Raw genomic sequence first — 17,097 nt, forward strand, 5'->3', positions numbered from 1 at the left:
AATGTTCTGCTGTTGAAAATGCAATTTACTCTGACCCAATAGCTGTTTCTCAGAAACACTTTAGAAAGTCTCACCAGTAGATCTGCCACAGATAAGGGATTTGCTGGTTTACAGTATCATCTGTAAGATGTTCTTTATAGAGAGGTGATGTAAATTCAATTGGCATTGGAAAATTCAAGAGATATCTACAAGAAAAAAAAAGTATAATAAATGAGAAGATCCCTCTACATGGAAGAGTGCTATGTGGATGTAACATTTACTTATGAAATTCAGTTTGTGGTATGTATTAGAGACACACTTTTCTTAGATCTTAGTTTAACTCTATCCAGATAGAATTTATACAGAAACCATTACATGTAACTATAGAGACAGTTAATATAGAAACCATTTACTCCATTATGTACAAAGTTAAATGTTGCTTTATATCTCAGACTTCCCCCTCCCCACATAAAATACATCGAGTAAGGCACAGTCTATACAGTCAGCTAAGCTACATTGCCAGTACTACATTTAATGTAAACAGCAATAAAACATAACACCTAACTTGGAGATAAAAACATTTCAAAAAGTCTCATCTGCACAAGCATCAGGACAGAAAGTCTTCCTTTGAAGGCCTTCAGAGACATCTATTTTTGTTGGAGTGAGCCTAGAGGAGGGCCATGAAGATGATCAGAGGGCTGGAGCACCTCTCCTATGCAGACAGGCTCAGAGAGTTGAAGTTGTTCAGCCTGGAGAAGAGAAGGCTCTGGGGAGACCTTACAGCAGCCTTCCAGTACCTAAATGGGGCCTACACAAAAGCTGGACAGGGACTGTTTACAAGGGCATAGTGATAGGACAAGGAGTAATAGTGTTAAACTGAAGGAGGGTTATTAAGTTAGATATCAAGAAGAAATTCTTCTCTGTGAGGATGGTGAGACACTGGAACAGGCTGCCCAGAAGAGCTGTGGAGAACACTTCCAGGGAGGGGGGCAAAGGCCAGGTTGGATGGGGGCAACCTGGTCTAGTGGAGGGTGTCCCTGCCCATGGCAGGGGAGCTGGAACTAGATGGTCTTTGAGGTCCCTTCCAACCCAAACCACTCTATGATTCTAAGACTATAGGGAACTCATATATTTCAAAACTTCAGTAAGTCTCTCAATTAGGTGCTAAAATTCAAGTGGAAAAATCAGCAGGCTAGATAGAAACCTGAGCCTTTTCACCAATAATAATCTGCTGATTAATAGCATGCTGGACCTCTAGATTTAGGGCTTTTGCAAGTGCTTAAATGTAGTACTTTAGGTATGCAATTTTAGGCTCCTAGCTTTGAAAAAAACCAGAAAACCAACAAAATCCACACCAATTTTGGCATACATGTGATTTGATTTTCATTCCCCAAATCCAGATGTTAAACTTGCTGGCTGTTTCATTTTTAAGTGCTCATGGTTTTACAATTTAGTGTACATGCACAAACAACAAGTATAAGCCTTTATAAACCACCAAATTATAATCCACTGAAGATTTAGCAAAACACTCCAAGCTAAAAATAGATGAGTTCAAAAGTTCTGGGCTGTCTTGTTTTTTCAAGAAAATACCAGTATTACCAAAGTTTAAATAGAAAAAATATTCTAAATGTACCTTAAGAGATCCATAGGACCATGCTCTTGGCACATATTCTCAAAGAAAGCTGCCACAAAATCTTGCAACAGTGGAAGAATACTGCTTGACCTTTCCTGTTTTGGTGTTTTATTTTTTAAAAAGAAAAATATGAAAATCAGACATCAATCTGAAAGTGACAAGAACAATTTAAGCACAATAACTAGCAAGTGGTGTGTCTATCTCTGCAATGCTCCGTTGTCTAAATTTTCTCAAGAAGGACGTCTCACTGGGTCAGTCAGCAAGTAGCAGAAAAAAGCTGAAAACATTCCAGGGTTTACTGTTAATGTCTATTTTCTTGCCTAAGGATATTAACACTGGATTAGAACAATCTGAACTATACGTTTATGATTTTATGTAATTTCTTTGACTACCTTTGACCACATCACTAATCTTGCCAATTTATTTTTCCCATCTATATAAAGCAGTACTAGATGTTACAAAAAATATCATGAGGATCACTTACTGTGGTAAGTGTTTGAAACATCACACAAAACCCAAACTCTATAAAGCCTGCAGACCAACAAAATTAGTCGTGGACTATTACCTGTGAAACAAGGAATTTACACAACTGATAAAAGATTTCTGCATTCTGAGGATTCCTCTCAAAAGCTCCAATCCACACTTTGTAGGCATTGTCACTCTGATCCATCTGCAAATACAAGGTGGCCAAACTCTCCAAGAGGTGGCAGTTGTCAGGGCAGAGCTCCAATAAAGATCTACAGAGTTCTGCAGCAGACTCCCACCTTTAAGAAAAGTAAAGGTAAGTTTTCAAAAGAACAGAGTTGAGTACTCCAATTAAAAATGTCTTGAAACAACTTACCTTTCAAGAAGTTTCAGCAAAGCTATCATGTTTCTATAGAGAGGAAAGCAGATAGCTATTCTTTTGTCAGCCTCAAGGCTTTCATCGGTACATGCTTTGACTGCATCTTCAAAACAGAAGTATAAAATCAAGTCTTTAAACCTCAAGCAATGTCAAAGTTATTTGAAGCCTTAACATAATAAAAAGTCTCATTTAACATACTAAAAATACTTAAGTGTGGAAAGATATTTCTGAGTGTGCTGCTTTTGCAAATTATTAAAAAAAGGAAGATGACCATCTTTGGAAAAGCTTTCTTAACACTTATCACCGCAAAGACAAAAGTCTTTCAGAAGTTCCATCCCTCATTTGTTTAAAAAACAGGAAACATCCTACCCATTAAACATTCAAGCCACACTACAGATAACAGTTATTATTATATTTAAAACTACATTCCAGGATTTCCAGCATAGCTGAAAGCTATTGAGACAAAAGCTAATACAAGATATTATTTTTCTTCTTAGCATAATAAAAAGTTACCCAACAATGAACACCCCATTATCATGGCTAGACTGCCTTCACTCCCACAATTGGGCTACTCAATCTGTCTTTGATTACTTCCATACTGCATTACTACTTGCAGCACAGATATATTCTCAGTGGCAATTCAACGTTAGTGCTAGCTAACATGCAAAGTACTGACATTTATACAATGCTATTATAAAGTCTACCTCTGGCAGCACAAGAATTCAATTTCTTCTAGTATCTTCATTTTACATATTTTAAAAAAATTAATCAGTTTACTTAAACTTTGAATGAAGACAAACACATGCATTGCTCTGCCTCTAAGGCAACACACTAATCTTCCAGGAAAGTAATTTTCCAATAAACACATCCCATTGCAGGGACAGAGGGTTAAGAGAGAACTCCAACAGAAATTTGGCTTTACGCCTGCAGAAGCCCAAGAAAACTAGCAGTGTCATACTGTCACAAGCCACCAGTCTTTATCTTGATAGAATATCATATTTCAGAGAAAAAACTATGGCTTTGAACCATAGATGAAAAACCTCAGTGTGTGTGTGTTGAGTATCTGAGAACACAGACTTTCCTCACTGCTCTGTTCAAATTCAGATGAAATATTCACTGGATTAATCCCAATGGCTTAACATAGTCATCAGCAATATTGCACTGCCTTGAAAATCCAAAAGTTGGATAATATTTCTTGACTTACAACACCTGAGTAATGTATTAAGTAGTTTACCTCTTTAATCTTACCTTCAAACATAGCTAATAGCATATCAGGATCAGTCTTCACATCTTGAACCGTTTGCCATGGTATCAAAAATGGCTCTTTGTTCATGATCCTTGAAGGACTGACATTAGCTGGATCATAGAACTTGACTGGGAGAATGCCGAATTCAGTTAGATGTATGTAAGCCAGCCAAGCCAAGCAACGGTCACTTACAGTAAGGTGTTCTGATATTACCTTTTCATTTGCAGTTTTTAAAGCATTCTGTAAAGGTTAGAAGAAATATAATGTTTCAACCATTAAAATCTTTCAGACTTAAGAATGAGAAAAGGAAATAGGAAGAATAAGTTTTAATATTCTCAAGTCTTTTCCATAGAAAAGACAGGAACTAATTTTTACATCAATCATGATTATATTTGGCTTACGTAAAAGTGTGACAGTATTCAAATTCCATGCATAATTTCTAGTAACAGGTTTAGAAAAACTGTAGAAGATTGTTATTTTGAAAGGTGAATGGAGATAGACTTTGATAGTGTCCCCCAACATGTGTTCCACTTTTCTACTTAATTCTTGGACAATTACTTCTAGTTGCACAAAAATACTACATTAGGCTTTAGAGACAACTCATCTACAAGTTGGATTCAGTTTGCTACATCCTACTGGGTTTTATGGGTTGGGGGTTTTTTTGTTGTTGGGTTTTGTTTTTTATTGAGTTCTAGTTATCCAGCTACCAAGTTACAGCTATTCAAGTTTACTGAGAGCACCACCATCTCTAGACATATTGTTTAAAAAAGTGTTGGAAATGTTACTGAGAATAAAGATATTGCTTCAAATTTTCCTACCAGTCATACGCAAAACTAGAACAGCCCACTTAAATTGGCAGATACCAAATAAAAATCATTATAGCATACAATTAGACAAAGTCTAAACACAACTGCTCATAAACCAGAACAGAATTTCATGGCTAGTGATGTGCCAGCATTTTTCTGGATAAATGCAGCACTATCAAAGAATGTACTTTCAAGGGAACAAAAGTACTTGCAAATTTAGGCCAAAATTCAGCAGGACATTTGTCCTGTAGTAGGTGCAAACTGAAGTTTCAAAAACATTTATTCACCCTTCAAAATATTTACTTCAGAAAATTTGCTTTCAAGTTTTCAGAGAGACACATTGCTACTTACTCTGAAGTAGCATTTACTTAGAAATTATCTTCTCTTAAATATGGTTAAATCTCTCCCCAAGACATTCTTTTCAACTACACATTTCAGACAAATATAAAAAACCCAGAAAAGTCTGATTTTGTGATGATGCTCTGGAGAAAGGTAAGGGAAACCAGCCAATGTTATTCTCCCATATATACTGGATTTCCACATCAATTTGACACAAACTGAGTTTTTTCTCCCTCTGTTCTTTTTGTTTGTTCAGTCAAGCATTCAGAGTTCCATTTATCAGTACTGCTGTGTTAAGAATAGCTTTTGGAGGAAGTCAACAGAGCATTACACTTTTTTATTTAAACTGGAGCTAATAAAAAGCATTACAGCCCTAAAGCACACAACTGAGAAAAATGTTTCAGGGTGTAGCAAGCAACAGGTGCCACCTGCTGGTAGGAATGAAAAAACTTGCAATTGAAACTACAGTAGCTCCCACTTTTAGTAGGAGCTGATGTCAGCACTCGATTTCTCACCCTCATCCACCACTTCTATTGTCTACAGACCTGTAACAGTAACCTAAATTCTTTCTACAGTCACAACAAAAGCCTGAGAACTCCATGACTTTGGAGTCGACGGAATCAATAAAGCCTGATTTAACAGTTTTCAAATTTCAGAGCAGGGCAGTACTGTTAAGTAACATCATACTATGCTCTTTCCCAAGAACTACTGGTTTGATAATTTCTGTAACAATAAACATTTGAGTATCTGAGGCAATACATTACTCAGAGGCCCTTGACTGCAGAAAAGCATTCTACGGCTTACCAGAAATCAAGTAAAGCAATTCCCTGGGAATTATTTTGAGACTTAGTAGTCTAGACTATTAGCTACACAAGTAACACAAAATAGGTACTAAAAACCCCACAGGTATATCCAAATTTTGTAATGGCATCACATCTCAAAACAGAAGTCTCCTGGGGTGGTAACCTTGAAGTTACCTGCAGCAGAACAAGAGCATTCTGATGTCTTCCTGTAAACAGGCTTAAGTGAACCCTGTACAAGAGAGTCTCCAGCAGCTGAAAGGACACAAGATTTGGATTTCCTTCTCTCCCACTCGCTTCCATCAGGAACTGGAGCATCCTCCCACATACGTAGTCTTTTCCCTCAAAGGAATTCTCCAAATTCAAAAACTAGAGAAAAATAATTCATATTAATAGTAATAATAACAACAATCAGAATACTAGTAAAGCTTCTAGGTTAAAGTTTAAAATCACATGAAACACAAACTTCGGATAATGTCTTTCAACACCTTTTGAACTGCATTTCCCTCCCTCAAACCAAATTTTCACATTAAACCTCAAAAAAACCCGTTTAAATATTACAGATCAAATAGTCAAAGTTACTTTTTGTTACACTATAATTTTGCAAGCTTAAGTAACATCTTGATTTTAAATAACACTTATTACCTGAGGAAAAATGATGATTTCTACAAATATTTTGCTAATAGAACTTTGAATTACCTGAGGAAAAATGATGATTTCTACAAATATTTTGCTAATAGAACTTTGAATCACTTCATTTTCTGAACAACTTTTGAGTTTTCAAAAAGCTATAGTGTTTTTCATTTCACACTTCCCCTGTCATACATAGTGGTCTCCTATAGTAGAAAATGCACACTTACATGAAAATTTCATATATACTTTTAACTTACTGTCCACCAGATCTGATAAGAAGGAGCATATTCCACTGCTGTTTCACACATTTCCTGTATCTCCTCCTTGGTTCCTCTTTTTGAGAAGAGTCTGAGGTAATGACACCAAATTTCAGGATTTTCTTTGTTGTTCTCAAGGGCTCGAGCCAAAACATTTAAAGTAGAATCTAAACACTCAGACGATGAGCTGTAAAAATGAAAAAAGCACTCACATCAACTGTTAGTATTATGATTTACACAATATCAAATATGAAAGTGGCTGCTGACGGTCAGCCATCTTTATTTTTTAACATGAACTGTGAAAGTTTCAAAGTTCCAGTAAGTTTTCATCCTTCAAAGGTTATTATTAGGTGCAATTACCATAGTGCATGGAAAAATGTTATCTAGAAAAAGAGCACCAATTCAAGTAAGAATCTGATTTAATTGGAAAGGGTGAGGTTCACCTGTAAGCAGAAGTGTCAAGGTGTAATCACATAAAGGCATTTACATCATAGACTTAAATAGAAGTTTCAAAGGCTTCATAAAGTAACTCAGAATATTTGTGTTACATATTTAATTTACTTTCTACAGTCATCAAATAAAAGCCTTTAGTTCAGGTTTCTCTGCATGCCATACAGGTTTTCCCTGCCTTTAAACCATTAAAAAAGAAGATTTTTCTTTTTGATATAACTATCATGAGATGATACCAGCAAAGTAATACAAGATTATATCAAATAACTGACCATATTGCAAACCACAGAGCTGAGCTTTAATTGATAAACAAACTTCCATAAAACCACAGAAAGCTTCTGAGGTCACATTTATTCTGAAAACATCTTTAGAGATTACTTTGCATAGACATTTATGAGAGGAAGAACACACATCCCAAAATAAAACTAACATAGTTAGCCATGTATAAATCTGAAGCTTTCTCAACCCCTTCTATCACCACAGCCACCTACTAAACCACTCAGTATCTCTGGCAGGGCGGAAGGCAGCTGCTTTAAGAAAAGGATGTACTGTCTTTCATTAGGTTTTCTCCCTTCTTTTCTTGATCTTTTTCCAAGTACACTTATTTGGATTTCCTTTAGAAAATGTGCTCTTCTCACCCTGCCAATTACTGGTGGTATTTTCTTCGAGTGTTGGCCCTTCCAGTTCTATCCCTTTTAGTGTTCAGGCAGGTATGGATAAAGCTAAACTGATCTGCTGCTGTATTTTCCACTATCCAGTTCACACAATGCTTTCAAAAGAGATTTGCTCCTCTCCACATTCCTCTTCCTCCCTGCTGCCACTGCTTAAGCCAGTACCTCACTATTAAAAAAGTCAATCTCTAGAATAAAACCATCATGACTGAATTGCTACTGAATTCCCTTCATAATAAATTTAAACAGAAACTAGAGAAACTTATAAAACTCAAAGTTAAAAAAATTACAAAATAAGAAACTGAGTGTTCAACTGGACCATTTCTACAAGGATAAAACCATAAAAACAGTTATGCTATATAACAAAGATTTCTGATTTAAAGTCTTTTCACACATTCTTCTAACCATTCACTCTGTAGAGGAGAAACTGATTTGAGTTTATTGGTGCACTACTTTATCACTGGATGTACAACATTCCATTGTAATCTTGGGAATACATTACATTGTACACTTTTCAAACACAAGAAATTATTCCTCCCACACTATTTTCCATCAATGTCCATTCTGAATCAGAACCTACCTAAAGATAAACCATCAGTGTAATTTATTACTTGCATACTAGGCTGCATATAGTAGAAAATCTAATCTATTTTTTACACCTACTTTTAAATAATTTATTAGTTTGTGGCATTGTTAAAGAGAGTTCTTTAACATCAGAAAGGAAACTTGATCGTAGCAGCACAGGTAAAGTACAAAATCAAGCCTAAAATGTAGCAGACTTACCCTTCATTTTGATTCAAGTATTTGTATGCAAGTTTAATCCAAAGCTGTACATCACAGGGGTTTTCTTGGACACTTGCCTCTAAGTTGGAAATGTCATCAGTCTCACTTGTGAAATAACGGACATCATCAGGAGTCACTACGGTATCAAGAGCTGGAACTCTTTTTTTATGCTCTGTTGGATGAGCTGCAAATAATAAAATTAAAAATATGTTTCTTTTCAAAACAGAAGCAACCTGTAAGATTAGAACTCACACAAGGGGTGGCATTTATTCAAGCATAGCCATTGACCAGAGTAAAATGATTATTTCAACATCCTCTAATGCTTTAAACTGTGCAGTCTCATGCTGGTTTTTGTTGGGATAGAGTTAATTTTCTTCATAGTAAGTAGTACAGGGCTATGATTTGGATTTATGCTGAAAACAGCATTGACAATAGAGAGATATTTTGGTTATTGCTGAGTAGTGCTTACACAGAGTCAAGTACCCCACCAGTGAGCAGACTATGACTGCACAAGAAGTTAGGAGGGGACACAGCTGGGACAGTTGACCCCAACTGACCAAGGGGATATTCCATACCATATGATGTCATGCTCAGCATATACAGCTGAGGGAAGGGGGGGGCAGGGAGCATGTTTTGAGTGACAGCCTTTGTCTCCCCAAGAAACTGTTACACATGATGGAACCCCGCTTTCCTGGAGATGGCTGAACACCTGCCTGTGATGGGAAGCGGTGAATGAATTCCTTGTTTTGCTTTGCTTGCATGAGCGGTTTTTCCTTTACTTATTAAACTGTCGTTATCTCAACCCACGAGTTTCCTCGCTTTCACTCTTCCGATTCTCTTCCCCATCCTGCCAGGGATGGATTGAGCAGGCAGCTGTGTGGTGCTGAGCTGCCAGCCAGGATTAAAGCACAACAGTCCTTTTTGGCGCCCAACGTGGGGCTCAAAGAGTTTGAGATAACGACAGGTCTGATTGGAATGTGCTAGACCGAATTTATAGCTGTTATGGCTATTAATTGGCAGGCTCCTGTGCTTGCCATGGGGCTTGTTTGCCTTCCTGTACAGTAGAGTCTAGAGCTCATTAGGGGCTGCTCTTTGCTTTCGTTGCTTGCCGTAGTGCTGTACTGCTGATCACCTTACCATGCTGTGCCTGGGAACATTCTGATAACAGCGATGGCGATGCGCCTGGGCTGGCAGATGGCCAGGGCATCGCTGCTGTTTCTGTGCTGCTGTACTGGGCAGGCTGGGACTCCTGTGTGAGCTCGAGTCAAAGGGACTGTGACCTGTGGATGAGTCCACGTGGGAGCAGGACACCCCGAAGCATCTGTGGCCGTGGTTATGCCTGTGCCACAGCAGATATAGCTCTGAAGGGACTGTGGCCCAAGGATAAGTCCACACTGGAGAAGGTACACCTCAAAGCATCTGCAGCTGTGGGCAAGCCCATGCTTCAGCAGGTATACCTTGAAACATCAGTGCCTGCGCGTGAGGGCATGCTGGAGCACCTCAAAGCGTGTGGCCGTGGATGAGCCCACAACAGAGCAGGTACACTCCTGGAGGGACTGCAGCTATGGGTACCGCCATGTCGGAGCAGGTATGTCTCTGAAGGCATTATCACCCATGGAGAAGGCCACGCTAGAACAGGTGCACCTCAAAGCACCTGCGGTTAAGTCTGTGCCGCAGCAGGTATACCCCTGGAGAGACTGTGGCTCATAGATGAGGCTCCCCTTGGAGCAGGTACACCCCTAAGGCACTGCAGCCTGCGGATAAGCCCCAGCTGGATCAGGGGCAAGGGGAGGAGTTCATTGCAATGCTAAACCTGATGGTCTGGTCCAAAGGGACCAGGGGTGGAGACTGTAATGGAAATACCTTTAAATTGTTGTAACCCATGATTTCAGTTGCATGGTATGGGAATTACTGTAGCAGGAACCATCTGAACCAATGGAGGACAAGCCTTACAGGAAGCAGTGCAAGTGCAGCAGTGACCCAACCTGGCTTTGGTAGCCAGTAACAAAGAAAACTGATTATATTTCATATGTGAAGGCAAGAACTAAATAGCAGTAAAAGGGTGCTTTGATCAGACACCAATTAAGGCAGTTCATTAGGCAACATTAGGAAATAGCCACATCTGACAAAAATATTTGTCTCAATTCGGACTCTCTAAAAATCCTTTTTACAGGATTTGCTAACAAATCCTAAAGCTTCCACCTGCACGAGTCACATGTGAAACACTGTTGGGTTAGTGACACTCTAGCAAGATTCCAAGTCTCAAATGCCATTTAACAGCAGCTTTTTTTAACTCCTGACCTCAGCAACAAATTTTAACTCTGTACAAATTTAAGATAACTGAACACATGAAGTTTTACTACTTATAGTTATGGGACGGAAAAATAAAAATGAAAACCAATCCTAATGGTCTATGGGCAAAGCTGAAACATTCTAGAGAAATAGTTCCTTATGCTCCTTTTAAGAACAGGAAAGTAGCAATTCCACCTTAACTTCAAGTCATACATTATACTAGATTATTTTTTTCCTTAAATACAACAAATTCAGGCCAAATTTTACCCAAAACTTTATACAAAATGAAATTTGCAGGAAATAACAAGTCAAGAGAGCTATCAAAAGCATTGTTTTTCTTAAGAACCACTTTAAAAATTAGGTGTTGGTAGGTATTTCCCCCCCATACTTTTTTAATGGATGCCACACATCCAGATTACCATATTTAATGGGTCCAACAGACTGTTCCTCTTCACTGCTGCTACTATCCAACAGAGGTTTTCTCCAGTACTTTGGTCTCCATTTCCTTTTATCTTTCCATGTTGTAAATGGAGGTGCTGTAAACAAGCAAAGTAGTAGAAATTCTTTTCTGTATTCAAGATTAAAACATCGCTACTAAAAAAGAATTTATATAAAAACATTGCGTGAGTATGTAAGTTTCAACACTTACTTTTCTTTTTAGAAAATAAGTCACTTTTCCAAATTGGACTCAAACTATTATATTGTTGCCTTAAAACAAACTCTGCTGCCTTTATTTTACCTTAAGTAGAATTTATAATACTGAAACAAATAAACTAAGCAACAACAAAAAATATTTTTTGTTTACAAAATCATGCAGGTACTTATATAATTAAAAAAGGTTGTATTGTATTTAATCTACCAAGTTACTTACTGTGACTTTTACTCTCATTGACATTGCTGGCCAGAAGAACAGCCATCTGATCCACTGACATACGATCTCTGTTTATACCAAAAAGTTTTTCAACATATTTTTCTGAAACAAGAATATTTGTATCTTAGGTAAACACAGAAACAAAAATGGATAGGTAACTTAACAGCAATTTAGCACAACCTCTGCTGAATTCATGAAACATGACTGCTCCAAGAGGTATGGTAATTTAACATACTAGAAGAAATGAAAAACTGAGAAAGTTGTGTTTGGCAATTTGCCTATATGGCAACAGCATTGTTATAAAATTCCAGCTCCACTGAAACAGACTGGTCCAGTAATTACAAAAAGTAGTGAGGAAGGGAGAGGAAAGGATTCCATGCCTATTGCTCCTCAATCCCCTAAATCCCAGCAATAGTTTGGTTTTATTTGGGTTTTTTTAGAAGTTTTTTACTTGTTCGGGTTTGCTTAAATGTTCCACAGATCAATCACTTTTTTCTTCCTGTAAAGACACCAAGGTAAACTACTCACTACAAAAGACTGAACTGGACAACAACAGAAATGTATTTTTTCCTTATAGCTGTATCTTATACATTGCTTTACATCAAAAGTCCTTGCACCCAGAGCTTTTAGTGACAGCCATTCCCTTCAGAAATGAATCTTCACATACAAAAGCGAACAAAAGACTCTTAAAAACCTGTGGCAGTGTTGATTTCCTCATCAGTGCTTTTTTCTGAACAACCAATCAGTTCTAAATTGTAAGACAGAATATCCTGAAACAGCTGGTTACGGCTAAGAGTGCAGTCTTTCATGTGCTGCCTAAAACAAACAAGCAAGCAATTAATCTATTTATCACAGCAACAATTTAATAAGCCTTGTAACTTGAAAGTTGGTTTTAGTACATACTAAGGTGAGGCATAAGGAAATGATACACACAGAAAACACTATAGCCTGCTTCAAAATTTCTGCCAAATGTGTCTAGGTCTTCTCAAAACTTAATCCTGCATCAGTAACTTAATTCTAGTTTTCGTTATTTCACTATAGCCTTACTCTTTAAAATAAAATTCTACACACTTGCTTCATACTAACACAAAAACACAGTATTTAGAACTTTCCAGTTCAAACAAGGTAGTTAAGAATTAGGTATCACTTTGTATTTAAAAGATTCAAACTATGGTTTGATGGTAACAGCTAAAAGCTGATCCAAAAAGCTGTCTGCCACCAAAAAGGGCAAAAAAAGAGCTTAAGTCCACTCCTATTACATGTTTCCAGTAATTAAAAATTTCCAACTTGAGTTTATTCCTGACAAATTCATATCCATTTCCTCTTGTACCAACTTTTTAACTATATTGTACAACATTGTTTAACAAACTATTTTTAATGTAGTTTAACACCAGGCTTCAAAGAAACAAACTTAACCAGTATTTTCCCAGAAAACTAGAATTCCACTACTACAATAGTTGTGGGGTTTTGGGTGTTGTTTTTTGTTTGGTTGGTTTTGGGGTTTTTTGCTTATTTATTTTTTACATAATCACATAATATTTGGTATATGCTTTATTGTGGTTAGCAGCACGATTCATCTCTAGCATGCTTAATAGTATCAACCACAACCTGAGATTCCGTGATTGTCTGAAGTTATGCTGAAGTTATAAAGAGGAATCCTGTCTGAATTACAAGGCAAACAAAAAGTGAAGTATTCTTTAACAGTCTATATTGCTTTTCTAAATTTATATCTAAATAGCCTTCTTTCTTCATGGCTTAGATGAAATGTGGGTTTTTTTCCTGCCAACAAGAGTATCTGCAATCAGGTATTAAAAATAGCTTTGCTTTCTAGAACCTGTGCATAGAATCATAAATCTTTTTAAAGAAATGAAACTTTTTTAAAACATGCCTATTTTGGTCTTTGAGACCAAAAGGAGGTTTAGAGGAGAGGTTTAGTTCAAACAAAGTTAAAGTTAACTCACCACTGACAGTCATCATCGTTACATGTGCCTGTTAAATCAAAACGGCAGAAACACTGTTTTGGCTCAATCATATTGCTGTATGTTACTGAACTGAGGTACAGTTTTTCCTTTGTTCGAAAATACGGACTAAACCTAAAATGAAACAGTGAACTACTGTGACAAAGCATACAAGGCAAGATATCTGTTTTACTAAACAAAACATTTTAAAAAATAATCACTTTCTTCTGTATTAAATATCATTTCCAAAACCCTACTGCTAACCACAAGCATCACTAGCTAACCTATGAGGTAAAAAGGTGAAAACAGGGAGAGAGGGAGGGAACAAAACAGTACTTCTCAATCTAAATAGATTCTGTTCTAGCATGTTCTGTACGTAAAAGAGAAGAGATTCATTCATATAAAAGCAGGAAGTGTAGCAGTTACCCAGTAGGGAAAGCAAACTACTGAAATGGATCTAATGCTGACTACAACATGAGTGCAGTTTTTCTAGAACTAAACTGAAATTTAGTGTCAAATAGAAATATAAAGAGAACCATTAAAGATTAACCTGAAAAAAGTGAGAAAATCCACATCAGATTTTAGATTATATAAACAAGCAAAAACTGGTCGGAGCTGAGCAGATTAATTCTTGTTTTAAATATTTTTAGCTAAAATTTGACTATATCAATTTTGGGATTTCTAGCTCCTCAAGGAATTGAAGCCATAACTTACAAGAAGTTAAAATGAATACTCCTGTAAACGTAACTTCCTCCATCTTTTGCTACTTAAGATTATAGAAATAAAAAACCTGAAGCACATGGTAGGATTCAACTGTTCGTTTAAATTCCAGACTTTTGTTTTCTAAAATTTAATGTGTAGGAACAAAGTTCTCTTTAGTCAAAAAGCCAGATGCGTCAAATTGATTACACTTGCAGGTGCCTTTAAATCAAGATGAATCACTGCAGTCATGCCTCTTTCCACTGAGCAGGAATCCAAAAATAGGTGATTGGCTCAATCTTGACTCAATGCAAATCCTAGCCAAGTTTAAAGACTGCATTATTGAAACACACTTCTGTTAATTTTTCCTGGATTTTAGCTTGCTTCATATTGGATGTAAAATCCTGTTTTCAAATGCTTAACTACTATTTTTTTTTAATTTGATTATACCAAACAACAATCCAGTTGCAGGGAACAGGATGCAATACAACGTAAAAGCAGCATACTGCACAAAAGCAAGGGACTCCTGCATACCCGAAAAAGTAACTAAAATCATTAGGCTCCCAAAACTAGACAAAATTGTTTCAGGATAGTCAAGTTTCTCACTGCAGCTTGTCTTCCTGTACACATCTGGGTATCAAGGAAAAGCAGTGAAGAATACTTGAACAAGAACACATACACACAGAAGTCAGAGAACTGCTACAGCCTTCATACCTGTAGGATTTGAATAGTAGAAGAGGACTATGATATGGTCCAAATGGAAATGGTTTTGTTTCAGTTTGTTTACTTTGCGATGTAACAAGATCTGCATCCACTGAAATTTCCTAGGAAACAGATAAACAGATATACAGCAATTGCAGTACCACCTAATAAAGACAACCTTCGTATTTAAAGCATTTACCTGACCACACAGCAGATCTTCCTTCGGTACTATAAAGGCAGTGCTTTTCACTAGCAGCTCTTTCAAGCTGTCAGCTTTAGCATAAAGTTTTTTCAGTTCATCAATATTCAACCCAAGGAACAGCTCAGGCTCCTCTGATGCCTTTTTAGAAAGTTTGTTTATAGTTTCTTGTTTTGGTGTGTCCATGTGTTTAAGATTTGGTTTAGTGAAAGAATTAGATTCTCTGAAAGATCTCCTTCGTTCTCGGTTTGAATTAGACAGAACTTCATCATCAAAGTAGTTTTCTCCACTGTCCAAAGACAATTTATCCTGCGTAAGATCATGAAGCGATGGCTGAGGTAATGCAAATTCAGATTCCTCTTCTGCATGAGGTGCAACGTTTGATTGTTCCTTGGTTTGAAGTGCACGGGCCTCTTTCAATTTCTGAATCTTTAGAGCATATTCATACTCTAGCTGCTGTAGTCGTTTTTTCTCTAGTGCAATCAATTCTGCTGAATGTTTTTTTGGACTTGATGCAGGGGAGTTCTCCAATTTCAACATTTTGCTTGGCTGAAAAGGAAAAAATTCCCTTTATTTCATTTTCACATTCACTGATCTATTTACAGGAGGTAAATGAAACATGGGCAGGATATTTAATTCAGAGTTTATAAAAACATATTTTAAACTCTTGCCGGAAAATTTGAGTAAACAGCAGGAAAACCACAAAAGAGTTTGCCACAATTCACCTGGCTGGTTTGTAGGTTTTTTGATTAAGTTTACCCTACATCATGTATGGGGCTTCAACAGAAGTTCTGGCCACATTTAAAAGGTAAGCTATAAAACAGGCGGTGTTGCAGGGGTGGGGGGCAGGGGGAAACACAACAAGAAGAGTTTACAGAAATGTTTTGGAAAACGAAATATAGAAAAAAGTGAACAAGATCAGATCCCCTCTTCAGCATCTTTGCTAGGCAGTTTTAACAAGATCACTGATGTCTATAAAGTATTTCCTTCACAGGCATATAATAGTTCCTCTTATTATTTATCTATTAATGACACTCCCCTGGCACAGATGTGTAAGGCTTTGAACAATTTTTTAAATCATTAATGTTTTTTCTGTTGATTTCTCAGAAATACAGGAAACCAATAGGAAGATTCCTGCAGTGCTTTTGAAATGTTTTCCTATTCTCCTGAAATCTCATTTGAACTAAAGTTTCCTGATCAAAATTGCTACTGCTTTTCAAGTACAGTATGGTTTAAAAGCATGCAGACTTACTCCAAGATGATCTTGCTCCAGTTTTCGTTTCCCAATTTCCTTACTCGCTACTGCTTTTGCTCGAGCAAGTTCTTCCCCATATTTTAATGCCAGAGCTTTTTTTACTGTAACTCGTTGTTGAACTTTATGAATCTGAAAAAGAAAAAAAAGATATTAAGATGCAAATTTTCAGATATGACCATGTAATAAGATATAATCAGAAAAGACATGGGAATTAATCATTAATTAATTGAAAGAAAGCCTACTGCCTCCAACAATCAGGCTTCTCATTTCAAGATTTCAGCTCTAGGAAACAGAAACATTTCAAAATTCAAGTTACTTGTTCCTGAAGCTTCTTGAGAAATATTTTATTAGCATTCAAGATCTTCTCTGTTGCTTGTAGCTGTTCAGCCAGTTTGTTAATTTTATTTTCAGCAATTCGAACATTCTCTCTCTTCTTGGCCTCTTGTTGCAACAAATGTTTCAAGACAGATTCATCCTTCATCAACAGAAGTCTAAAAGTAGAAAAGCCACATGAATTTTTTTCCAAAAGGAAGTTTCTCAGAGCTGTCACTGCTCCTCTGAAACTCTAGTTATTTAAGAACCCAGCTCTTTTTCCACTCATCAAACAACATTCTACGTTTCTTCAGATAGCCTTAACATCCATGAGACAGTAAATACTGGTAGTTCATACAGATTTCAGT

At 36.9% G+C, this 17,097-nt stretch overlaps 1 protein-coding gene across 6 annotated transcripts in view; it reads right to left on the minus strand.

Annotated features, from left to right (window-relative positions):
- The window catches only part of ZFC3H1 (zinc finger C3H1-type containing), a 48,347-nt gene that overhangs the window by 8,356 nt on the left and 22,894 nt on the right, over window positions 1-17,097 (minus strand). For all 6 annotated transcript variants that reach the window (XM_075746775.1, XM_075746796.1, XM_075746785.1 and 3 more), the window contains exons 13-28: window positions 16,734-16,908; window positions 16,415-16,546; window positions 15,163-15,711; window positions 14,976-15,085; window positions 13,566-13,697; window positions 12,299-12,420; window positions 11,605-11,706; window positions 11,153-11,269; window positions 8,442-8,625; window positions 6,538-6,724; window positions 5,825-6,016; window positions 3,705-3,942; window positions 2,454-2,559; window positions 2,178-2,376; window positions 1,613-1,707; window positions 75-185 (exon numbers count right to left, since the gene is read on the minus strand). In XM_075746775.1, coding sequence (XP_075602890.1) covers window positions 75-185; window positions 1,613-1,707; window positions 2,178-2,376; window positions 2,454-2,559; window positions 3,705-3,942; window positions 5,825-6,016; window positions 6,538-6,724; window positions 8,442-8,625; window positions 11,153-11,269; window positions 11,605-11,706; window positions 12,299-12,420; window positions 13,566-13,697; window positions 14,976-15,085; window positions 15,163-15,711; window positions 16,415-16,546; window positions 16,734-16,908 — 2,751 coding nt within the window. The remainder of the gene's footprint in view (window positions 1-74; window positions 186-1,612; window positions 1,708-2,177; window positions 2,377-2,453; window positions 2,560-3,704; window positions 3,943-5,824; window positions 6,017-6,537; window positions 6,725-8,441; window positions 8,626-11,152; window positions 11,270-11,604; window positions 11,707-12,298; window positions 12,421-13,565; window positions 13,698-14,975; window positions 15,086-15,162; window positions 15,712-16,414; window positions 16,547-16,733; window positions 16,909-17,097) is intronic.

The sequence above is a fragment of the Balearica regulorum genome, chromosome 1 (assembly GCF_011004875.1).
Source record: "Balearica regulorum gibbericeps isolate bBalReg1 chromosome 1, bBalReg1.pri, whole genome shotgun sequence".
Lineage (NCBI taxonomy): Eukaryota > Metazoa > Chordata > Aves > Gruiformes > Gruidae > Balearica > Balearica regulorum.